Genomic DNA, 26,713 nt, shown 5'->3' on the forward strand with positions numbered 1-26,713 from the left:
TTGGTCTTCCCTTAGGGATGATCAGTGACCAGATTACAGTCATTCAATAGCCTATTCACTGTCCATAATGTGACCTGGTAACTAGAGTTGAAAGAGTTCAGTGAATTCCTTTTCTTAGGAATTTGAACTCAGAATGTGGAAAGACTTGCCTGGAGGTGGACAGGGTCAGAGAGCTGCTATGAAAAGGTCTACAAACTGTAACCATGAGATCCCAGAGTCACTCAAGTCCACAGCTGTCTTACAATTCCAGCCCAAGGCTCTACTGTAATGCTTGTGCTTGAGTTCCAAGGGGTTCCATCTCCTATAAGGCCATATGTACCCTTCTAATAACTACTCCTTTTACTTGAATTAGCTTGAGACAGACTCTTGCGTGCAACCAAAATCACTCTAAATGAAATAAATGCTTGACATGGGTTTCAATTTGCATTCAGAAGGCAAGAGAGGCCTGGTGACTGCTGTCCCCTGGGACAATAAGGTGAGCTCCACTTTGTGCAACCCAATCCTATACCACAAGAATTGACTGCATGAGGCTAAAATTGATTTTTTGAGGAGAGTAGTTTAAAAAAAAAAAAACTACATATTTTTTTTCTTTTTTAAAAGCTTGCTGCTGTATTGGATTGGAGATCTCAAGATAGTTCTCAAAGCTTCCAGTCTTCTTTTAGATAGATTGATAGATGAAAGATAGATAGATAAGTTTATTTATTTATATTAGAGAGAAAGAGAGAGCACATACATGAGTGGGAGGAGGGACAGAGGGAGAGAGAAGATCTTAAGCACACTCTGTGCTGAGCGTACAGCCCTGAGGCAGGGCTCAATGTCACGTCCCTGAGATCATGATTCTGACATCAGGACCTGAGCCCAAAACCAAGAGTCAGACACCCAACTGATTGATTGAGCCACACAGGTACCCCAACCTCCAGTCTTCTAAAATGAGCTTAGGAGAATTTTTTTTTTTTAAATAACCTCAAAGTTCCATTTAATGACAGTTTTGTTTTTCAGACCCAGAGGAAATGGATCCTATACTGACCTAAACCTTCAAAACAGAGAGCAGCAAAGATGTTTGGAAGCTGTTAGACTGACTTTCTTCCTTTCTTGTTAAACCCTTCTCTTGGAGCCCTTCCTAGGAAGCCTGAGAAGGAGAGAAGCCAACCTTGACCGCAGGAAACTGGTCTGCCCAGCAGCCAGGCCTTGCCATTCTCCTGTTGAACACAAAACTTTCACCGAGTATGAATATCAAGCAAAGCCATTTTGTGAGCCTGATGGATCAAGATAAAGACAGGATCACTCTGTCGTTGTGTCTGAACTCAAACAAAACATAAACATTGTCCTAACTGTCCAAACAGTCCCCTAAGTAAGCTTTATTAAGACAACCCATTACAGAATTAACCCCACTTCCTCAGAGCATCCAATTAAAGTCAAGCCCTACTTTCTTAGTCCTCCTTAAAGCACCTAACACAAGCCCATATCCTTTCTAGTAAGTTCTCTCTAATCCTTCTAATATCTTCTTCCTGAGATGCCCACAGTTCTCCCTGGAGTGTGCTCTTTCTCCCTAAAAGACCAGTAAACCAAACTTGTTCAGCAACAGATGTATTCCTGATGGTGTTCAGCCTGAGGCTTTGACAGGTCTTATGTTTGTCTGCTCTACTCCTAGTGTTACTTGTCACAGATCATCAAAGAGCGTGGAACTAACTTTTTTGGTCCAGGCAATAATCACCAGTGTTACCAAGTACTTATTACCTGCCAGGTGCTTTGTATAGATTAACTCATTTGATCCTCACAATGGCCCTATAAGTTAATAGGCTTGATAAGGAAACTGAGTTACAAAGGTTATAACACTACTAAGTGGCTGAGCCAGGACTCCAAGGCAGCCAGCTGGCCTGGCTCTAGGCTCCAGTGTCCACACCACCCTGCCTCCCACTGCACTGGTACACTGTGCTCTTGTGTGTCACTGAATAGCGTGAGGTCACTGGTCACTATGCCATCACCCCACAATGAAAAGCACTATGATAAGATGTCCCAGGAAATCACTGCTGGGTTTCCTGAGATATGGAAGAATACACACACACGGGGAAAGGAAAATCTTCCTGATAACAGTATCAGAAGTAACTGAGCTTCTAAGCAACTGGATTTTTTTTCACTTCATGAACACACTAATCATATAATTCAGAGTTTTCAACCTAATTTTAAGAAAGGTAAGGGATGATCATAAGTTGAATAAACCTAACCAAGATACTCCTTTTGTGTTTTTCTCTCAGTTTTACTAATGTGGTCAAGAGAACATCCCTGTTTGGTAGTATTATGACCGGAATTTCTTTTTCTTTTTTTTAAGATTTATTTTTTTAAATTTATTTGACAGACAGAAATAACAAGTAGGCAGAGAAGCAGGCTGAAAGAGAGAGAAGCAGGCTCCCTGCTGAGCAGAGAGCACTCTGTGGGGCTTGATCCCAGGACCCTAGGATCATGACCTGAGGGGAAGGCAGAGGCTTAACCCACTGAGCCACCCAGGTGCCCCCTGGCATTTTTTTTATCTCCCCAGAAAGAAGGAGGCTGAGGTACAGAGTCTTAGAAGGCAATAATTAATATCTACTGAGATTTCAAAAACTTAGTTTCATTTTATTTTATTTGTTTTTGTAATACCATCTACCTCTGGCCTACTATACTGGTTTTTCCATTTGCAAGTGATATAAAGTTTCATTTTAAAAATTATTTCAGTAAAAATTTGAGTTCATTTAAAGAAAGGTGTCAAATAAATAGTGGTACAGGCAGTAGGGAAACAAGGGAACAGAAATCATGAAGGTATTTTGGGAAACCCTGACTTCAGTTTCCTCTTCACCTTGGATGCTAGAAAGACCAGAGTTGAATTCATTGGTCATTGATCTCAAGGGTGCCTTCCCAGCTGCATGAATTGCTCCCACAAGTCCAACCCCTGGCTTTATCCTCTCCTTCCTTCTTCTGTCTCCCCTCTGCCTTCCTGCCTTGCTAACCTCCAACTTTCAGAAGAAATTCCAAGGGGTGGGGGGTGGGGGGGTAGTGAGAGTAGGGACGACATAATAAAGAACATCTCTTTGCTTTGATAACACATTGACCAAAGAGTGGGAGTAACCTGGGCTACCCACTCCTTAAATGAGGTGCAGGGACCGCTCTCAGAAACCCCCCATCTGATTTCCTCTAGTCCTGTGAAGTTTCATTCTTCAAACTGCGCAGGAACAGCATTTCCAAAACTGCTTGGACAGCGGATTCTTGGGCCCTCCTCCGGTTCCAGCTTAGAGTCACTATGACAGCTTGTTCCCATAAGAAGTGTGAGTGAATCAAACTACTTCGCTGGAAAAGCCAGGGAGGAGATGGCAGTGATGCATCCTCCTCCCCCCTCTCAGGCTATGTAGCATCTCGACCCTCACTCCACCCTATCTCTGGGAGTGGGGAAGTTTTGGAGGACACCCTGCGGGGGTGGGATGGGGTAGACTGCAGGGTTGGAGCCTGGCTCCCGGGATTGAGAGGGAGATGGGCAGCGCCGGGGAATAACGCCCCGGAGATCCCGGAGGCGCAGCCCCAGAACTCCCTGGAAAGCCCAGCAGTCTAGACAGGCTGGGTTTAGATTCTCCCCTCTTTGAGAGTTGTCAGGAAGTTTGGGGGAGGGGCGAGCCGCTGTCTCCTGTTCTCCCTGCTCGGGAGGCTGAGGAGGGACGGCAGCAGCGGCGGGTCTCGAGCTGTCAGGTTCCCGCCCACGGGCGGGCTCCGGGGCTCCCGAGGGGGCCTGCGGGGGCGCAGGCGGGGGTCGGGGGGCGGCAGGCAGAGCGCGCGGGCCGGCATGGAGGGACTGGTCCTGCTCAACAATCTGGCCACCCGGCTGCTGTTCGTGCTGCACTCTCTGGTTGGGGTCTGGCGAGTGACCGAGGTGAAGAAGGAGCCGCGGTACTGGCTGCTCGCGCTGCTCAACCTCTTGCTCTTTCTGGAGACTGGGCTCACCCTCAAGTTCAAGCGCGGCAGAGGCTACAAATGGTGAGCGCACCCCGGGACAGGGAGGGCGCGCGGAGTCCCTGGGCACTGTTCCCTATGGCATTCGCCAGCAGCCCAAGAGCCAGTCTCCCCGCAGCCCGCCCATTTCTTACTCGGTTTCTGACCCTCTTTGTCCTCGCCGGGAGCTTCCAAGGAGCGCGAGATGCTTGCGCATCTCTGGGACATGCCGCAGTACCTCAGGGTCCTTCCTGTCCCAGGGCAACACAGGAAAGACTCAGTCTCTGCCCCGTGTCACCCAGTCCCAGGTTTGGCAACTTGAAAGATGTGAAAAAAGAAGGGAAACGCTTGCCTTCTCTGCGGAAGGTGCTCCCGAGCGGGGGAGTCGTGGGGCAGGGGGGATGTCCATGAGCCCAGCTTCCTGAACTTGGGGTGTGTGGGTATGCACTCGTTACTCTGTGCCTGCAGGTGGGGGGATGCCTTTCGCTGAGCACAAGCGACTTTTGTAAGAGCTTGTGTGCATAGAATAGTCGCCTAGGGCAAGAAGCTCCTCGAAGCACTTCTGTGCTGCTCTGCATCAGCTTCAGGTGCCGCAGGTTGGTTCCTTGGGAGCTCCGTTAATGGAAGTTCACCTTGCAGAGAAGGGTCGCCACGCTGGTGGAGGGACTAGCAAGGAAGGTTCAAACTTAACCTCAACCTGCAGGAACGACAGGCTCTGTGTGATGTTTTATTTCCTCCCGGAAGACTTGACTGGCAATAGAAGAGTTGAGAAAAAGAGTTTCTTGCCATTTACAAAGAGTTTCCACCTCCATCCCTCCACTCCCAGTAGATTTTCATTTAAACTTCTCCAAGCTAGGCCTCTTCCTGTATTATTTTTTAAAAACAGCAAGACTAGAGTCACATAAAAAATCAGTAAAATTATACTATACATTAGTTTAAAAAAAAAACAGTAAGGCAATATTTTCACATATGTCAGTAGTTTTAAAAATACTTAATGCTGGAAGAAAATATTATTAGTCAAATCAAAGAATTACATACACAATGGCATTATAGTCAGCCACCATATTAAGGGGGGGATAAAACCCCCTGTCTACAATTTTGCATATTAAACTGCAAAAAGCTTTGTATTTTGTGACAATCCAAGGGTGAGAATGTGTTGTTGTGTCTCTTAAGATGATGTGAATCTTGCTTAAAATTTCCACTTTCAAAAATTGCCAGAATTATCAGTGAAAAAATTATGCAGGTAGACTCCTGATGTAATACAATAAGGATGGAAATGTTTCAACCCCTCCCCCCACCCTATGATCAGCTTATTAAGGAGGAGAGATTTGAAGTACTTTCCAATGTGTCCTTTAAAAACCTCAAAGAAAATTGTCATTAGCTTCCCCAATAAGCCTTAGGGTTAAAAAAACAGAAGGGGAGAGGAATGTTCACCCAGCAGGTCGTATGAGATATTTTTTTCATTTTTACTGAGTAGCTTTGAGATCCTGGGTAGAAAATATCTTCAGTAGCAGGAGCCTGCGATCTGAGGCTAAAAAGTGTTCCATGCAACGTAGCTCTGTCACCAACCAGCACAGCTTCTGCGAGAAAGGTCAGCCTTAAAAGGGGGACCAACCCAATGGTCCATGAAATATTCTCCCTTGTGCTCCAAGAGTAGACCAGAGGCCTTCACTCATGTTAAGTCAGAATTCCCCTCCAGTTATGTAGAAATACTGTAGCCCATTGAAACTTTACCTTCATGTCTATACCATCACTGGCAGCTGATTACAACTATGAGAGGAAAAATGATTGGGACAAAAATAGGTGATCAATGTATAGAATTAAATAGGGAACTGGGGACCTATTCGTGTGTAGTGTGGTCTCAAAATCAGAAGGAAAATGGAGCAATGGAGCAATACTTATTTGTTCTGAGGCATTGGGCATGTTACTGAACCTCTCTGACCCTCGGTTTCCTCATCTATAAATACTTATAGGTCATTATAAATTAAATGAAATAATATATTTTATGGTTGATGAATAAAAAAGGAATTATTTTTTTAAATACTAGGGTTTTTCTCTTTTCTTCTTCTTATTAAGAAATATTATGAGTCAATTGGACACATTTTCTGTCTGTACAAGTCCAACAACTTTACTTGAGGGACTGGCCAATAAATAATTGGCTCAGAATCAAAAAGTAGAAAAAAATTTCTCACCTTTATTTCAGAGCAGGCCATGATGTGTACTGTATATTTTAGCACTTATTGAAAAAAATGTGCTGGCTCAATATCTAGACTAATATTTGAAAATAGGCAAAGAAAATAGTAGATTTGACTTATAAAATTTCAAGAACAACTGAGTCTTTGTAAATTATCTAAATAAAAATGTGATTAATAATGCTTTGTTCTACTGATATTACTAAATGCTTTGTTCTGCTGAGTCTGAAAATGTGGTCAATTTTGTGGTGGACAAAGCTCATACACTATTGTCAGTAAGTTTGAGGGGGAAAAATCAGAAGATAGGATGCTGAAAAAATATAGACAATTATCCATGTATATCATGGTAACAATTAAAAAGTATTTGATTTGAGACATATTTCATTGCTGGGTTGAAGTTTTCTGAGTAAGGCAAGGCATGATTTTTATTTTTGTGTGATTAAAAAAAACAATTTCCATTAGGAAATCAAGACTGATGAAGTTAAAAAAAAGCTAAGTAAATATGACAGTATCCAGATCTTTCTATAGAAAAAATGTAAATATATAGATTTATGTACAGATCTACATATTGTATACCTTTTGATCCATTGGTCTTATAATCTGGAATCTACCCTATAGAAACCAAGGTGGTCGTATGTAAAGACATACATATGAAAATATTAATTTCCATCTTGTAGTAAGTAAAAAATAAACCTAAAAACAACCTGATTAGCCATCCATAGACTGGTTGAAAATTGTTAATATACCCATACTGTGTATATTTTGTTGGTATTAAAAGTGATGAGCTGGAGTTTAACTATTGACCTAGAAAGATGCCTATGACATGTTGTCAGGAGAATAAAGTTACAGAATTATGTATACTATGGGTTAATTTTTTTAAAGGACTTGTCAAAGAATTATATTTTGTATCAGTTGGATACATTATCCACTTACAAGTTAAGAAGAAGGGACACCTGAGTGTCTCCGTTGGTTAAGTGGCTGCCTTCAGCTCAGGTCATGATCCCAATGTCCTGGGATCGAGTCCCACATCGGGCTCCTTGCTCAGCAGGAAGCCTGCTTCTCCTTCTGCCTCTGCCTGTCACTCTGTCTGCCTGTGCTCACTCTCTCTGACAAAAAAAAAAAAAAAAAAAAGTTTAAAAAGAAGAAGAAGAAAGTGAAACCTTTCCATACTTAAAATCCATCAACCAGTCAAATAATGCCTGGATGGTAGATGAAGCTCCGTACATACAGGAGGTGAAAATTTCTTTTCCAGAGCATCAAATCTATGACCCTCATTTAGATTACTCTGGTCTATTCTGAACATTGTGCTTTTTACTAACTTTTGCACCTGACCCCACATAAATCAAGCCCACAGAAATCATGGAACAATACATTGAGCTATAGAGGAAAATGTGAAAAAAAATTCCTGAAACATAGCAAACATATTACACTTGTCAAAAGAATGTTTCTTTAGCTATCCTTTGGAAAGGAAACATGGAACTAGTGCTGCTGAGCTCAGCTGTCCAGGGACAGCAACATTACGTCAACACTCATAACTTCCAGTTGGAGAAGTTTAAATTGTTGGAATCCTATAGGATAGAGAGGGTAAGCCAATGACACATCCCTTCTTAAGCCCAATAAATGTGTGCTGGTGTAATTTGCTCATTTTCACCTGGTATTTATTAATTTCACATGAATATTCACTTACATTCCTATACGATGGAGATTAGTATTGCTTGCTTTTTTGTTTTCTTGATTTTATTTTCTATTATCCAGGTAACAGTCTAATAGATCTATGAATTACCATTTAGGTAAAGTCAAACACAAGACAGTGTTTCTGTTGCTTATTTGCCAATACCAATAAAATATTTCTCAGGAGTAAGAAAAATGACCAATCTTGTGAAAAGTTTGAAGCCTGTTTACTTGAAAGGAGGCAGCATCCTCAAATAAATAGAAATCTAAGTTGAATTTATTGGCAAAAAATACTGATTAAGCCTTGAGATTTCCTCATCAGAATTTCAAGAATATAAGGTAAATATAATTGAGTTAATAAAAGACCTTACCTACCTTTCTTCATTATATCCCTTTCCTATTTCCTTTATTGAGCTTAACCAAATGTCTATTTGTCGAATTACCCAATAAGTACATATGATACTATGCTAGACTCTGTGTGAATAGGCAGAAAGAACAGAAAACCAAAATATTTGAGATTTTAAATTTAAGGGCAGCATTCTGATTAAGTGCTCAAATATGTAGGAATAATTATGAATATTTAGCATTTGTTGATGATCGGGCTCTTTCGTCCTACACTGATTATTCCATGTGATCCTGACAGCAGCCACCATGATTTTCTGTTTCTCTGTTTTCCCCCATTTTTAGATGAGGAAACTGAGGCACAGAGTTATGAAGTCATTTTATTCACAACTCCTTAGCTGGCAATTGAAAGAGCGGGGTATCAAGAGTCCAGCTATTTAGGGGAGAAGGGATGTGATGAAGTGTAAGGGAGTGGGGTGAACATGGAGAAAGGCCATCATGGCATTTGAGCTGAAACAGGAGATACGGGTAAGAGACAGGAGTGCAAAGGCTGTGTAGTGAAAGGATGTCCTGAGGGAGGGGAGTATAGGAAACCTTGAGCAGATTTCTCTGGAAAGCCTTATCCGTCTTCATTCAACAAACGTATGTCGAATAGCTAATAGGTATTAGACACCGAGTGTCAAGAATATGGAGGGTGAAAAAAAACAGGTAAAATTCTTCCCTGAAGGAACTCACGTTTTAGCCCAAGGACTCAGAAAATAAAGAAGTCAATAAGAAACAAGGGAGCTAAAAAGTAACAAAGAGGGATCTCAACCCTGGAGGCCTAAGTGGTAGCAGTTACAGAGGGATAAAGGAGTAGGGGGAGGGTTCCCACTGGGTGGTTAGAGAAGCCTGGCTGAGAGGAGACGTCTGAGGCTTGTCTGTTTAGAGAGGAGAAGGAGTCAATGTGGCAACAGCCAGGGCGATGAAAAGAGGGAGAGAGAAAGGCCAAGTGTGCCCTGGGACATTTCTGACATACTCCCCAGAAGACAGATAAAACTGCATTTCTTTTCTCTTCTTCCAGGTCTCTACTCTTCCCCAGGTCCTTTGCCTCTAAGTGAAAAATTCCTTTTAAATTTTATATTGTTACCATATCTCATTTGAGACACCATGTGTTTGACAGTGTATGGGTGGCTCCCAACTACAAACAGGAAAGACAAATGGGGAGTCAGAAGAGATTCTATCCTAAACGGATTTCAAATTCAAACCAATTTTGTAACAAAACAAAACAAACAAACAAACAAACCTCAGTGTAGTCTGTTCTGAATACTCAATTGTATTTAGAAGGTTCAGCAGCAGAAGTGGAAACACAGACTTGACAGAAACCATATGAAGCCTAACCTTGAACAAGTCTTGGGTAGTGTAGGAGAATCTTTGTCATTCTGTAGTATTTGACAATGTGTATCTTCCTTCATCAAAATTGTTTAGCCAGTGAGAAAGTTGGGAAATAAAAGCACTCTTCTCTTGCTGATCTTTTCAGATATCAGGGAGGATGAAATGGAGAGATTTAGAAGGAGAACCTGTGATTTCCATATGGCCAACTTGGGCAATGGAAATTCTCCCAGCAGATTATTTCTCTTATTGTTCGCACTTGCTGTCCAGATTTCTTGAAATCTCTCTTTAGCTTTTAAGTTATTCTAGGAACACTTTCCACTGTGCTTTGGGTTTAACAGCCGTGTCTGAAGTGTGTATCCAGAGTTTTATAATATTCATTGTCCTCGCAGGTTGTGTGTTTATGTTTTATATCCTGAGCCTTGAGCTCAATGCACAAGGATGACTTAGGTTTGCATCTGTTTTGGAAGCACACATTGAATGTTACCAGCAATTGATTTTGTTTTTAGTGATCTGACTCACTGTTTAGGAAGAAGAATCTTACCTTAACTTGAATTAGTAAAATGCTTCACTCCTAAGAAACTGTCATATTTTCTTCTTTTATTTTGCAATGGACTTGGGATCAAAGCAATAATTATGTCTGCATTTAGAATGGGAACCCCAGGAAACTGAACCATTAAGTGATGTCCATGCTTTTTTCAAGAGTATGTTCAACATAGACATTTAGAACTAAAAATTAAGGTTCTGGTATTTTGTAACTTCTTATACTTGACAGAGAGAAAAACAAAGTGCAAATTGATGTGGGAAGCTCCCATGAGCTGGTATAAATATACCCTTCCTCCTCAATTTCATGCATTTCTCCTTCTCATGCAGTGCCATTATTTGCATACAGCATCAGGACAAATCTGAATAGTTTAACTTCTTTTCCAACAATGGAAAATTCACCTTTCATTCAAGGTCTCTTCTCCTCATGCGCATGACCCTCATTACTCCAGAAGTTTCTCTGGAGTATGGGTATCAGGAGGGTTAGATTTAGGGGATATAAGTTATTTTGTTTAAAAAAAAAAAACAGTGTTTTGTTTTTAAACAAAACAGGGGTTTTTATATGCAGGTATTGAAAATTGAACTTTCTTTGAAAGCCACATTGAAGTGATATTAAGGACACAGAGATTGTTAATACCAAATGCCAGGATAGGATTGATTTGGTTTCTTTTCTCTGAATACAAACCTACAATAATTGTTTAGAGAAGAGTGTTGTATTTTATCTTCAGTTTGTCCGACTGATTTTAAAAAGACCGTGGATGTACAACTGACTTAATGTTGTATGCTTATTAGAATAAAAATTAGTATTCTTTAGGGGGAGGAGTCCTCTCTACTATCAGCCTTGCTGCCAGTCCTGGTCGGGTGTTCCAGTATACCTTTGCTTTTGTAGGTCCCTGATTGAACTTCCTGTCTCACACACCTGTTTTAATCTGCCTTGAACAGCCTCCTAATAAATTGGCTGTGCCATTTTCTGACAGTCCGTTCATAGTAGTGATGAGCATGATGATGAAGGTGATGGTGATGGTGACAATGGGGGTGGAAACAGTTATCGGTAACTGTGTACTGACAATGCTCCAAGCCTGCTTCCCATCCATTATGTCAGTGATCCTCACGAGGACCCTAGACGAGAGCTTCACTCTTTATTACCATTTGATGATGAGGATGCTGCTGCTCAGCAAGGCTCCACCTCTTGTCTAAGGTCACAACTAATTATATTAAATCACAGAACAATTCTCAGCATCTGGTTAGTGCTCCCATTTATTTTTTTTTCTGTTTGCATGTTTTATTTCAATTTCAGAAAGTGCATTATAAAAGAGAAGGGAGAGAGCGCTCACATTTACTGAGCTGGGAACGTACCTGGCCCACATTACCTCATTCAGTCCTCACTAGAGCCCTGGAAGCACTATTCTTGCTTCTACCTGCACAGAAGGAAGCAAAGGCTCAGAGGCATCCTCATCCCAGCTCTGAAAGCCATCAGCTGATTTCTTGTGCTCTGCATTCAATAAGCAGACTGGGTTTTATCTGTGGAAAATACAACTACCTAGATTTTTAGGATCAAGGATTCCTGATAGCAGGAAAAGGGTCAAAGTATTTTGTCTTTTTCAAAATTGGGGTGACTTGAAAATGAGCAGTGGGATGATTTTGCTTAGAACGGAATGTAGAGGAGTCCAGGCTACACATGGACATGGCTCAGAGACACTCTTGCACAAGTAGACATGCTTGGAAAGCCAACACAGGATGTAAAACAAAACAGAAGAGGGGGAAAATCCTCGAGCGCCTGTATTTTTGTTCCTAAGGTGAAGAAATAAGCTTTTCTACAGAACAGAAATAAATTCCACTGTCTTTTATAGAATGAAATGAGTTACAGCATTACATAAATAACATCCGTCATGCATTTTATCCTCTCAGAAACCATTAAAATTCCTGTAGTCATTAGCACTTAGGTTCACTTAATCATTAAACAATCAGTTATTGTACTAAGTGCTATAATGATGTTCTTGAAGGAATATAAAATTCATGCAGTTATATGAGAACAGGAAAAAAACAACACCCTGAAGAACCAAATAATTTTCCACAAATTAAGTCCAAGACTGAAGAATGTTTGCAGAATAAAGATACGGTCATTACAGTAGGCTTGTTAGACAAGGGAAATTTCTCAGGTCAGTGATTTATGTACTGGCCTTTATAATAGCTGGGGGTTTTACAAGAGTCCAGAAAAGAGAGAAAGGTTTTTCAGGTTGGGGGGATATCATGATGGCAGCACTTAGGGTTTTAGTTGGAACCAATTCATTTAAGAAGATGTTGTGATTTTCTTTGCCTCAGAAATTTTATGAGATAAATAGTACATAGAACTTAAAATTGATGCATATTGTGTTCCTCTAAATTGTTTAGTCATACTGAAGCATACTGCTGAGTTTTGAATGTGAGCAGCTTCAAATTTAATAAAACTTGTTCTTGCTTTAAATATACTTTGGGAAATTTTTTTAAAAAATTATTTATTTATTTATTTATTTGACAGATCACAAGTAGGCAGAGAAGCAGGCAGAGAGAGAGAGGGAAGCAGGCTATCTGCCGTGCAGAGAGCCCGATGCTGGGCTCGATCCCAGGACCCCGGGATCATGACCTGAGCTTTAGCCCACTGGGCCACCCAGGCGCCCCTACTTTGGGAAATTTTTAAGTGACGTATCTATTACTAATTTTGCCACCAGTTTATATCATAATTTGGGAATATGACTTTATTAGAAAAACAACTGGCAATAACAGTGAAAATTACAAGCAAGAGCCCTACTCCTATTCACCTCCAGAAGGATTCCCTCGGCAAACGCCAATGTGGGCGTTTGTGAAGGGCTTCCACAGCATAAAGCAGGGGCGTTCCCAGCCCACGTGAGATTCCTCCAGTCTCCTGTGATCTTGTACTTCACCTGTTCTCCTAGAAGCTCACAGAGAACACAAACCAATCATCTGATTTGGGTACCAATTAAATCATGATCAACCCCTACTCCGTTTTCCTTTCAGAGGGAGTTCTCAGGAGCTTACGGCCCGTTGGTGTGGCCTCCTCCCCTGCCTAATGGGGCAGACACAGGCAAAGGCTGCGGGAGGGTGAGCTGCTTAAGAAGACAGACGGGGGGGGGGGGGGGGGGGGGGGGGGGGGGGGGGGGGGGCGGGTATCTGGGGTTGGATCCGTGTCTTCCCAGGTGTGCAGGGTTCTGTGTTCTGCAAGACTACCTTCAGCTGTGTGTGGAGGCTGCCATGCTGGCTGCTCTTCCCAGCGTGGACGGACACCAAGCCGCTGCTGAACAGCCCAGATGGAAATCGCGGATGTTAAGGCCCACTTAGACAAAGTAGTCTGTGTGAAAGGAGGACAGACAATCCTTAAACAGTTAGACACCGTTTGGGGGCTCATGAAAGGGTATCTTGACCTAGTTTCTTGATTCCATGAAAATAGGCCTATTATTATAAAGTGCTCTGGAAATTTTATTGAGGACACTCAAGGCAGTTTAATATGAGACTGTGAAACTTGTATCCTTACAACTCCAGTCTGCCTTTCTAGCTTAGGAAATACTGAGGAATGAAGTGCAAATAAAATCGTGATCCACACCGAAGTAATCTTGGAACCGTATTTTTGTTTCTCTTAAATATTATCTATTTTCAGATCTATGCGTATGGTTACAAGACTAGAATCCTCACTGTTTGCAGAGAGAAAAGCCATACAGGGTAGTGGGGATATTATGGTTAATTTTTCTATTTGCTGATATATATTATAATACATTTCTAAAAGGAACAAAGGTTACTTCCCAATAAGAAAATGGTAACTGTCATTTTTTGAAAAAATAAAATGGAACCCTAACTTTAGACTAATGATGAGATAAAGTAAATAAGATGTGTTGTAGGGCTAAACTGCTAAATGTCATGACATAATCATTTTGTGAAGAACACTGTAATTTGTTGAAATGACAACTTTGTATGATTAATAATATTTTATTTTTGGATGAAACAAAAAAAATGAGGATAGCTCTTTAAGAGCTCAGGGCACTGTCTAGCAGGTAGCAAGACCTTTAACACATTTGATTAGTAAACAAATGAGTACATAAACAAATGGATAAAAAAATCCTTTAAGAGGTTGCTCCTGCCATGTACTTTAGAGAAAACTGGTGGGTTGGATAAGGGCTGTGGTTTAAAAACCAAAACAAGGGGTGCCTGAGTGGCTCAGTTGTTTAAGCACCTGCCTTTGGCTCAGGTTATGATCTCAGAGTCCTGGCATCAAGTCCTTCATCAGGTTGTCTGCTCAGTGAGGAGACTGCTTCTCCCTCTCTCTGTCTATAGCTCTTTGTGTGTGTGTGCACTCTCTCTATCAAATAAATTAATACAGTCTTTAAAAAACTTTATAAATAATGAATAACAAAACAAAAACACCAAACGTCTTGGAAAGAAAGAGTATCTTTTGAAAGGCTTTAATTTGAAAAAAAAAAAAAAAACCTAAGCAACAAAATTTATCATGAAACTGTTAATGTTGGGAACCTTTTGTCTTCTGACAGGATAGTGGTAATTTGTATCATTGCATATTTGAGTCTCTAAGACCAAATAGCTGATTAGTACTAAGGTGTTACACATTTTCTAAAAATTTCCCACTTGAACGTGTCTTATGAATTTATCATGTTTATCAGTTTTTGTTAGCTTATGAATAAATGGTATATCTTATTTTCATAAACAAGTATCCAGAAACCTAATTTATTTCTGGATTGGCTAGTCCCCTCTATGGCTTTAGACTTTATACAAAATGCTTGGCATTGACTTACTTCTGATGCTGTTGACATAAAGTCTGGAGTAAAATTATTTTGTAGCTGCTAAGAAAAGGCATGCAATCTGATTAATTACACAGAGAAAGGTAGGATCAGGCATAGTTTTTAATTTTTAGAGTTCAGATTCTCCTGAATCTGAATGAGAATCAGAGTCTCAGTTTCAGATTCTGAAACTGAATTGCACAGACAACACATGGTCAAGAATATGGCAAACCTTCCAACTAATAAGTAATGGCTAGAATGTCACCTTGGAATATTAAATCTTTCATAGTAGCAAAACAATATTTTTTTCCAGTTTTCTTTTTTGCCTTTAATAAGTAGTGGTTATGTATAATTCTTTTTTTTAAAATAAATTTTATTTTTTTAAACATATATTTATATTCCCAGGGGTACAGGTCTGTGAATTGCTAGGTTTACACATTTCACAGCACTCACCATAGCACATACCCTCCCCAATGTCCATAACCCCACCCCCACTCTCCTAACCCCCCTCCCCCCATCAACCCTCAGTTTGTTTTGTGAGATTAAGAGTCACTTATGGTTTGTCTCCCTCTCAATCCCAACTTGTTTCATTTACTCTTCTCCTACCCCATTAACCCCCCATGTTGCATCTCCTCTCCCTCATATGAGGGAGATCATATGATAATTATCTTTCTCCAATTGACTTACTTCGCTAAGCATGATACCCTCTAGTTCCATCCACGTCGTCGCAAATGGCAAGATTTCATTTCTTTTGATGGCTGCATAGTATTCCATTGTGTATATATACCACATCTTCTTTATCCATTCGTCTGTTGATGGACATCTAGGTTCTTTCCATAGTTTGGCTATTGTACACATTGCTGCTATAAACATTCGGGTGCACGTGCCCCTTCGAAACACTACGTTTGTATCCTTAGGGTAAATACCCAGTAGTGCAATTGCTGGGTCATAGGGTAGTTCTATTTTCAACATTTTGAGGAACATCCATGCTGTTTTCCAGAGTGGTTGCACCAGCTTGCATTCCCACCAACAGTGTAGGAGGGTTCCCCTTTCTCCTCATCCTCGCCAGCATCTGTCATTTCCTGACTTGTTAATTTTAGCCATTCTGACTGGTGTGAGGTGATATCTCATTGTGGTTTTGATTTGTATTTCCCTGATGCTGAGTGATATGGAACACTTTTTCATGTGTCTATTGGCCATCTGGATGTCTTCTTTGCAGAAATGTCTATTCATGTCCTCTGCCCATTTCTTGATTGGATTATTTGTTCTTTGGTGTTGAGTTTGCTAAGTTCTTTATAGATTCTGGACACTAGCCCTTTATCTGATACGTCGTTTGCAAATATCTTCTCCCATTCTGTCAGTTGTCTTTTGGTTTTGTTAACTGTTTCCTTTGCTGTGCAAAAGCTTTCGATCTTGATAAAATCCCAATAGTTCATTTTTGCCCTTGCTTCCCTTGCCTTTGGCGATGTTCCTAGGAAGATGTTGCTGCGGCTGAGGTTGAAGAGGTTGCTGCCTGTATTCTCCTCAAGGATTTTGATGGATTCCTTTCTCACATTGAGGTCCTTCATCCATTTTTAGTCTATTTTCATGTGTGATGTAGGGAAATGATCCAATTTCATTCTTCTGCATGTGGCTGTCCAATTTTCCCAACACCATTTATTGAAGAGGCTGTCTTTTTTCCATTGGACATTCTTTCCTGCTTTGTCGAAGATTAGTTGACCATGGAGTTGAGGGTCTATTTCTGGGCTCTCTATTCTGTTCCATTGATCTATGGGTCTGTTTTTGTGCCAGTACCATGCTGTCTTGATGATGACAGCTTTGTAATAGAGCTTGAAGTCCGGGGTTGTGATGTCACCAACTTTGGCTTTCTTTTTCAATATTCCTTTGGTTATTCGAGGTCTTTTCTGGTTCCATATAAATTTTAGGATTATTTGTTCCATTTCTTTGAAAAAAATGGATGGTACTTTGATAGGAATTGCATTAAATGTGTAGATTGCTTTAGGTAGCATAGACATTTTCACAATATTTATTCTTCCAATCCAGGAGCATGGAACATTTTTCCATTTCTTTGTGTCTTCCTCAATTTCTTTCATGAGTACTTTATAGTTTTCTGAGTATAGATTCTTAGCCTCTTTGGTTAGGTTTATTCCTAGGTATCTTATAGTTTTGGGTGAAATTGTAAATGGGATTGACTCCTTAATTTCTCTTTCTTCTGTCTTGTTGTTGGTGTAGAGAAATGCAACTGATTTCTGTGCATTGATTTTATATCCTGACACTTTACTGAATTCCTGTACAAGTTCAAGCAGTTTTGGAGTGGAGTCTTTTGGGTTTTCCACATATAGTATCATATCATCTGCAAAGAGTGATAGTTTGACTTCTTCTTTGCTGATTTGGATGCCTTTAATTTCCTTTTGTTGTCTGATTGCTGAGGCTAGGACTTCTAGTACTATGTTGAATAGCAGTGGTGATAATGGACATCCCTGCCGTGTTCCTGACCTTAGCAGAAAAGCTTTCAGTTTTTCTCCATTGAGAATGATATTTGCGGTGGGTTTTTCATAGATGGCTTTGATAATATTGAGGTATGTGCCCTCTATCCCTACACTTTGAAGACTTTTGATCAGGAAGGGATGCTGTACTTTCTCAAATGCTTTTTCAGCATCTATGGAGAGTATCATATGGTTCTTGTTCTTTCTTTTATTAATGTGTTGTATCACATTGATTGATTTGCGGATGTTGAACCAACCTTGCAGCCCTGGAATAAATCCCACTTGGTCGTGGTGAATAATCCTTTTAATGTACTGTTGAATCCTATTGGCTAGTATTTTGGTGAGAATTTTTGCATCTGTGTTCATCAAGGATATTGGTCTGTAGTTCTCTTTTTTGATGGGATCCTTGTCTGGTTTTGGGATCAAGGTGATGCTGGCCTCATCAAATGAGTTTGGAAGTTTTCCTTCCATTTCTATTTTTTGGAACAGTTTCAGGAGAATAGGAATTAATTCTTCTTTAAATGTTTGGTAGAATTCCCCCCGGGAAGCCGTCTGGCCCTGGGCTTTTGTTTGCTTGGAGATTTTTGATGACTGTTTCAATCTCCTTACTGGTTATGGGTCTGTCCAGGCTTTCTATTTCTTCCTGGTTCAGTTGTGGTAGTTTATATGTCTCTCGAATGCATCCATTTCTTCCAGATTGTCAAATTTGTTGGCATAGAGTTGCTCATAGTATGTTCTTATAATTGTCTGTATTTCTTTGGTGTTCGTTGTGATCTCTCCTCTTTCATTCATGATTTTATTTATTTGTGTCCTTTCTCTTTTCTTTTTGATAAGTCTGGCCAGGGGTTTATCAATCTTATTAATTCTTTCAAAGAACCAGCTCCTAGGTTCGTTGATTTGTTCTATTGTTTTTTGGGTTTCTATTTCATTGATTTCTGCTCTGATCTTTATGATTTCTCTTCTCCTGCTGGGTTTAGGGTTTCTTTCTTGTTCTTTCTCCAGCTCCTTTAGGTGTAGGTTTAGGTTGTGTACCTGAGACCTTTCTTGTTTCTTGAGGAAGGCTTGTACCACGATATATTTTCCTCTCAGGACTGCCTTTGTTGTGTCCCACAGATTTTGAACCATTGTGTTTTCATTATCATTTGTTTCCATGAATTTTTTCAATTCTTCTTTAATTTCCTGGTTGACCCATTCATTCTTTAGAAGGATGCTGTTTAGTCTCCATGTATTTGTGTTCTTTCCAAATTTCCTCTTGTGATTGAGTTCTAGCTTCAGAGCATTGTAGTCTGAAAATATGCAGGGAATGATCCCAATCTTTTGATACCGGTTGAGACCTGATTTAGGACCGAGGATGTGATCTATTCTGGAGAACGTTCCATGTGCACTAGAGAAGAATGTGTATTCTGTTGCTTTGGGATGAAATGTTCTGAATATATCTGTGATGTCCATCTGGTCCAATGTGTCATTTAAGGCCTTTATTTCCTTGTTGATCTTTTGCTTGGATGATCTGTCCATTTCAGTGAGGGGAGTGTTAAAGTCCCCTACTATTATTGTATTATTGTTGATGTGTTTCTTTGATTTTGTTATTAAATGGTTTATATAGTTGGCTGCTCCCACGTTAGGGGCATAGATATTTAAAATTGTTAGATCTTCTTGTTGGACAGATCCTTTGAGTATGGTATAGTGTCCTTCCTCATCTCTTATTATAGTATTTGGCTTAAAATCTAATTGAGCTGATATAAGGATTGCCACTCCTGCTTTCTTCTGATGTCCATTAGCATGGTAAATTGTTTTCCACCCCCTCACTTTAAATCTGGAGGTGTCTTCGGGTTTAAAATGAGTTTCTTGTAGGCAACATATAGATGGGTTTTGTTTTTTTATCCATTCTGATACCCTGTGTCTTTTGATTGGGGCATTTAGCCCATTAACATTCAGGGTAACTATTGAGAGATATGAATTTAGTGCCATTGTATTGCCTGTAAGGTGACTGTTATTGAATATTGTCTCTGTTCCTTTCTGATCTACTACTTTTAGGGTCTCTCTTTGCTTAGAGGACCCCTTTCAATATTTCCTGTAGAGCTGGTTTGGTGTTTGCTAATTCTTTCAGTTTTTGTTTGTCCTGGAAGCTTTTTATCTCTCCTTCTATTTTCAGTGATAGCCTAGCTGGATATAGTATTCTTGGCTGCATGTTTTTCTCCTTTAGTGCTCTGAATATATCATGCCAGCTCTTTCTGGCCTGCCGGGTCTCTGTGGATAAGTGTGCTTCCAATCTAATGTTTTTACCATTGTATGTTACAGACTTCTTTTCCCGGTCTGCTTTCTGGATTTTCTCTTTGTCACTAAGACTTGTAAATTTTACTATTAGTGGCGGGGTGTGGACCTATTCTTATTGATTTTGAGGGGGGTTCTCTGAACCTCCTGGATTTTGATGCTTGTTCCCTTTGCCATATTGGGGAAATTCTCTCCAATAATTCTCTCCAGTATACCTTCTGCTCCCCTCTCTCTTTCTTCTTCTTCTGGAATCCCAATTATTCTAATGTTGTTTCATCTTATGGTGTCACTTATCTCTCGAATTCTGCCCTCGTGGTCCAGTAGCTGTTTGTCCCTCTTTTGCTCAGCTTCTTTATTCTCTGTCATTTGGTCTTCTATATCGCTAATTCTCTCTTCTGCCTCATTTATCCTAGCAGTGAGAGCCTCCATTTTTGATTGCACCTCATTAATAGCTTTTTTGATTTCAACTTGGTTAGATTTTAGTTCTTTTATTTCTCCAGAAAGGGCTTTTATATCTCCTGAGAGGGCTTCTCTAATATCTTCCATGCCTTTTTCGAGCCCAGCTAGAACCTTGAGAATCGTCATTCTGAACTCTAGATCTGACATATTACCAATGTCTGTATTGATTAGGTCCCTAGCCTTTGGTACTGCCTCTTGTTCTTTTTTTTGTGGTGAATTTTTTCGCCGTGTCATTTTGTCCAGATAAGAGTATATGAGGGAGCAAGTAAAATACTAAAAGGGTGGCAACAACCTCAGGAAAATATGCTTTAACCAAATCAGAAGAGTTCCCAAATCGTGAGGGGGGAGAAAGGGGATAAAAAGAGGTTTAGAAAAAAAAAAATTAAACAAGTAAAAGAAGAAAACGAATAAAGACAAAATATAAAAAGGAAATATATATATATATTAGATAAACTAGTTAAAAAACGTTAAAAAAGAAAAGGGTAAAAGTTTAAAATAATTTAGCAGAAGAAGAGAAAAAAAAATTGAAAAAGAAAAAAAAATTTAATTAACTGCAAGGCTAAAGAATCATGAGGAGAAAGCCATGAGTTCCGTGCTTTGCTTTCTCCTCCTCTGGGATTCTGCTGCTCTCCTTGGTATTGAAACTGCACTCCTTGGTAGGTGAACTTGGTCCTGGCTGGATTTCTTGTTGATCTTCTGGGGGAGGGTCCTGTTGTAGTGATTCTCAAGTGTCTTTGCAGAGTTGCACCGCCCTTACCAGGGGCCGGGCTGAGTAATCCGCTCGGGTTTGCTTTCGGGAGCTTTTGTTCCCTGAGTGCTTTCCATAGAGTTCCAGAGGACGGGAATGAAGATGGTGGCCTCCCAGTCTCTGGCCCGGAGAAGCCGAGAGCCCGGAGCCCCACTCCTCAGTGCGCCCTCAGAGAACAGCGCCCAATTACTCCCGTCACCCTGGCCTCCGGCCGTGCTCCGAGCTCACTGAGCCTGCGACCAGTTCAAGGTAACCCGAGTTTAGAGCTCATTCCTCGGCTCTGTCTCTGTAGCCAGCTTCCCCATTCTAATACCTGTAAGCTCTGCGACACTCAGACACCCCCAATCCTTCTGTGACCCTGCGGGACCTGAGGACACGCTGACCCCGCGTGGGCTTCACCCCAGTTAAGCCTCTGGAGTGATGTCCCTCAGCGGAACAGCCTTTTAAAGTCCTGATTTTGTGCTCCGTTGCTCCGCCGCTTGCCGGGAGCAGGCCCCTCCCCCCGCGGTCTATCTTCCCGTTGCTTTGGATTCACTTTTCCGCCAGTCCTACCTTTCAGAAAGTGGTGGATTTTCTGTTTCCAGAATTGCTGTTCTTCTTCTCTTTGATCTCTCGTTGGATTTGTAGGTGTTTGCAATCTTTAGATAAGCTATCTAGCTGATCTCCCGCTACCTGAAGTAGTCTCAGCCTGCTACTTCTCCGCCATCTTGACTCTGTAGCAAAACAATATTAAATTCATGTAAGAACAGAATAATTAATTTCCCTCAAAAAACTTTTGATAAGAATCAACTAATGTGATATATCAGGAAGAGGTTTCTAGTCAAACAAGCAACAGAGTGTCAAGAAAATAGAAATTTTAAATCAACCAGGACCTTACCATGTCAACAAATATTTGTGGAGAACACACAGCCAAGTACTATGGGAGGCACTGAGGATATAAGGATGAACACACAACTTTTGTGCTTATACTACTTACAGTTGCTGGGAGACAGTTAAGTGCCAGCGAACACTCACACATGTGCACATATATAATTATAAATTTTGAAGATCTACAGGGTAAAAATGAAGAATCCTATAGGGCAAGTATAACAAGGAGATCTAATTTAGACTGGAGGACCAGGAAAGTTCTTCCACAGGGTCTCCTACATCTGACATGAACTATGAGAAGGAAATAATCAGGTGAAGAGTGGGGGGAAAGAGATGTTTCAAGAGAGAAACACATGTGTGAAGTCCTGAGTTAGGAAGGTACGTAGGTTTTCTCCAGAACTGAATGAAAAACAATGTTATGGGAGCACAGTGAGGAAAAAAAGAAAAAGCGACAAAGCCCAAGAAGTAGGCAGGGCCCTGACTTTGCAGCATTCTGTAGGCCATTATGGGCAAATGACCTGTGTAAATCATGACTGGATGACAGGATTTGCCTTAACATCAAATGTGGAGTTAAGGATAATGATGTCTTTAGCAGTGCAAACAATTTCCTCTGATTCAAGAGGTCTTAAATGGGTTTCATTTGGGGAATTATAGTTTGACAATAGGATTGATTGTGAGTTATTTGAAGAAACAGCCTTCTAACCTGGTATCCTCTGGTCCTCTTTAGGTGTAGGTCTTGAATATGTAGCTATGAGTTTACTTGCAGAGCTGAGCCTAGGTAAGGCAGCAATGCACATGTGTTGAGCCATACACTATCAGGCCCATGACACACACTCTCTCTTCTCATCCTCGCAACCATCCTATGACCTGGATATTTTATCTCCATTCTATAGATGAGGACATTGACTCATAGGGAAGGTAGCAAATTTCCACTACCTTGGAAGATGTGCCTTGGAACAGGTGATTCAAATCTGGGTCTCCTAGGTTTGTGTAGTAATTCTTCACAGGCCACAACTCCAGGGGTGTACTTGCTACTGGATCTCCTGAAATGGGCATAAAAAAGGTCTTTGTAGATGCCAGTATCCTCTATGCCCTCCACTTTATTCATAAATTCAGGCACTCAAACATTTAAGCATTTTCTTAATAAGTGTTTATTAAAGACTTAGTAAGACATCTGACATCACTGAGAAGAAGAAAAGATGAATGAGAAGAAAGAAGGGAGGGAGATAAATATAAATAAGACAGAATCTGCCTTCTAGGAGCCTGTATTAGGAAAGCTAAGGCTAATATACACATAATCATGAAATAGTGGAGAATGTGTTAGGTCACAAGAGAAATATAAGCTAAGATTAAGTCCTACTATGCCTCTGAAATATAGGTAGGATGTTGATGGCTAGAGAGGCAAGAGGAGAGCATTCCAAAACAGTCATAATTTGGAGGGACGTTTCCTCTAAAGTCATTTCAGAACCTCTCTTCTCAGATTAATCAAGCTGATGGAGCAAGGAGCACTTTGTTCTTAACAGGGACAAACGGTCAAACAAAACATATGCTATATGTGGCTGAAATGTATTCCTCGTATCCAAAAAAATAAAATATATTTAGACATGTTTTAATACTTCCCTAGATAAGAGAGACTTCTATTTTCTCCATAAGGCTTGTTGTTTTAATTTCAGCTGTACAACTACCACTGCTGACTACAGGGGAGTTAGAAAGGAAGGACAGGAGGAAGCTCTGGATGGTGATTTGTTGTTGATCACTTAGGCATGCTATCCACGTCACCAGTAACTCTTCCTGGAAGCCTCCCAAAATTCCAGCAAATCCTCTCCGGTATAGGGTTAGGAGGGTAGAACATATGGGGAGAAACGCTACGGACTAAGTTGAATATGGTAAATTCCTAAGCTCTCAGCCTGTTATCTTCTTTCTACCCCCTTCTCACTTATGTCGAAAAAGATTATGAAGACAGATTGAAGTGAGGGGATCTTTGTAGAAAACGTTCTGTTTTGAGGATGTAGTGCAGGAAGAGAAAAGGGAAGTGGAAAAACTAGAATACGGAGGCTTTGAATGTCCGATTATGGAATTTAGATGTTCTGTGGCAGGTAATGTAGACAATCTCGGATCTTAAAGTTTGTTGTTGTTTTTGTTTTTTAGGTTTGTTTTTGTTTTTGTTTTTACATAACTAGATTCCTAATTAGAGGAAATACCTTGAAATAGGGTAGTATTTTTTTTCCAATTATAGAAATCATTCTTATGCATACAAGATGTTAAGGGTTGTTTGTTTCATGTTGAACCTCTTTCAAGAGTTATTATATGGTCAGTCCATGGTTTCCCTGGATATTATTGTTATGATATTTTTAGGGAAGTCAGTCCAAAATTAATTCCTAGAGAGTCAACAAAATTGCAATCCAGTCAACATTTGACATAGCCGAACAAACATTTACATATTCCAAATGTCCTTGCAATTGGAATTCATTTCCTTTCTCAATCTCACAAAGGAAATACTCTCTCCTGATGTTTCCCTTGATATGTAAGGTCAAGGAATAAATTTTCCTTATTTTTTTTTAAAGATTTTATTTACTTATTTGACATAGACGCAGGATGAGAGAGGGATCACAAGTGGGAGTGGGTGAAGGAGAAGCAGGCTTCCCGTTGAGGGAAGCCTTTCAGCTTCCAAAAGCTGAAATGCACTATTAGTGAAATTGTTAACAGACTTGAAAAAGCCCATTCTAGATGCTTTCTTCCTTTTAGGTTTGCTCACTTTTCTCTCCTGGATTATGATAATATGGTTTTAATACCATTTCATCTAAAGTAATTCTATTTGTTGAGCAATTAACATTTCTGTTTTTCAAACCATTTTAAACCATCACATGCATATACTTAAAGTATTTTAATAAAATTATATTAACTCACAATTTTTTTCTTTGAGATGGCCTATAAAGCAATAGTCCTATCTAAAATGATAGAGGTGCAATTTTAAGAAATAAATTTGGAAACTATGTTACTTTTATCTTATTTTGAATTTCTAAGGGTATATTTTCATTATATAATGTCCTATAAAAATACTAATAGTAGTTCCCTATTATGGAATACCCACCTCTGCCATGCACTGCTTTATAGAAAGTGTAATAAAGACCTCTGTGAGATAAATGGGACCACTCTGGACTAAACTGTGTTTCCCAAAAATTTGTATGCTGAAGCCCTAACCCCCAGTGTGACTCTATTTTGAGATATAGCTTTTAGGAATTTATTAAGGGTAAAAGATGTCATAAGGGTAGGATCTTAATCCAATAAGATTGGTCAACGTTTAAGCGGAGAAGAGAGTGATCTCTGTCTCTCTCTGCTTGTGATGTGCATGCCCTGAGGAAAGGCCATGTAAGGCCAGGATACAGCAAGAGGGAGGCTATCTATAAACCAGGAAGGGAGACCTCACCATGCTTCCAACCTCCAGAACTGTGAGAAAATAACTATCTGATGTTTAAGCTACCCAGTCTGTGGTATATTGGTATGCTGACTATTAAGTGACTGTCTCCATTTTGTGGACTAAGAAGCAGACAGAGCCACTGGTATTTGAACCTAAATATGTTTGACTATAAATCCCACTCTTTGGACTACCCTCTGAATTTTAAGCCAGCAAATAATGAATATAGATAGCCTTTTAAAACAATACCAAGCACTTCATCTGTTGTTGTTTCTATGCATTTTAATTTTTACTAGGTTTATCAGATATCACAAAGTCAGTTGATTTTGTTCATTCCTATTCATTATCATCTGATTTTTGTCTTCTAGTAGGATGTTACTATTTGAGCTTTCAGAATTCCAGGATAATATTTAAAAATGTAGCTAATCTTCTTGAAATTGCAATCTTGAAAAAATCCAAGAAGATTTACTATTGCTGTATTTGCTTGTTGTAAAACATATTAAATACAAAATACCCAGTTTTGTGCCTGAAACTAGTTGGCAGTGTCCCATTAAGCCATATTAAAATTAACTTCTATTAATTGGATTAGAAATTCAGTGAGAATGACAGCTGCTAGTGCCTTTTGCAGTTACTTTGTTTCTCTACAATCCATATGGCAGAAATCACATAATGCTTTTATCCCCATTGAAATAAACACTTGAGATAAAAAGGTTTAACTCAATGTGATCAGGGTATGTGTATTTGTTTTTCTTTAATTAAAAAAGGGTTTTTTTTTTAAATGAACTTTTTCCCTCTCTTTTACAGGTTTTCACCAGCCATATTTTTATATCTGATTAGCATTGTTCCATCATTATGGCTTCTTGAAATGCACGATGAGACCCAGGTATGTCCCTTTGGAAAGTAAGAAAGTGGAATATTTATCAGTAAACTATTTTCATACTATAATTTATTTCAGAAATGCACTTCTCAAAGGAATTGGAGTTATCAAGAATTGAAAAAGAGGCCATTAGCAAAAGAAAGTGAATTCATGATCTATCAAAGCCAATAAAAATGTTACAGTTAAGAGTTAAGATTATATAATTAGCTAACAACTTACGTTAAAGATCTTGTTCTTAAGCACTCCTGACCTCAAATATGCTAGAGTTTTTTACATGGGGTACGGGAGGGTTGTGTGTAAAAATTGGGTTTTAAACTTCGCAGATTCAGTGAATTCCTGTATTGTACTGAAAATGGGCAGGGCTCAATAATCTAGCATCCTATAAAATAAAAGTAGCAGAAATTAAAAAGAAACCCCATTGTCTAGACTCTGCTATGTAAATGCAATGAAACTTGGAGGGGCTACTAAAAACAGTCTGTCTTAAAATACAGACCTTACAGATTACAAAAGATTCCTTTTTGAGGGTCCCATGAGCTGTTTTAGTGAAATAGGTATTCTACTCTGGAGCCAGATAAGAAGAGTTAAAAAGAAGAGTTAAAAAGAAGAGTATGAGATCTACCACTGGGAGAGGTGTGCTACATGTATAAGGACTGACTTAAAAAATAAACAATGGCTTCCAATGAGAGTCCCTAATCTATACAGAGAGAAAGAGCTACTGATTTTTAAGTGAGTTGCT

At 39.8% G+C, this 26,713-nt stretch overlaps 1 protein-coding gene across 1 annotated transcript in view; it reads left to right on the forward strand.

The window, feature by feature from the left end:
• The first annotated feature begins 2,086 nt into the window (after window positions 1-2,086).
• Window positions 2,087-26,713, forward strand: part of TMEM26 (transmembrane protein 26) — a 48,344-nt gene continuing 23,717 nt past the window's right edge. Inside the window, exons 1-3 of the mRNA XM_032842342.1 lie at window positions 2,087-2,192; window positions 3,173-3,999; window positions 25,905-25,983. Coding sequence (XP_032698233.1) covers window positions 3,809-3,999; window positions 25,905-25,983 — 270 coding nt within the window. The 5' untranslated portion in view covers window positions 2,087-2,192; window positions 3,173-3,808. The remainder of the gene's footprint in view (window positions 2,193-3,172; window positions 4,000-25,904; window positions 25,984-26,713) is intronic.

The sequence above is a fragment of the Lontra canadensis genome, unplaced genomic scaffold, assembly GCF_010015895.1.
Source record: "Lontra canadensis isolate GAN:19392208 unplaced genomic scaffold, GSC_riverotter_1.0 scaffold3, whole genome shotgun sequence".
NCBI lineage: Eukaryota > Metazoa > Chordata > Mammalia > Carnivora > Mustelidae > Lontra > Lontra canadensis.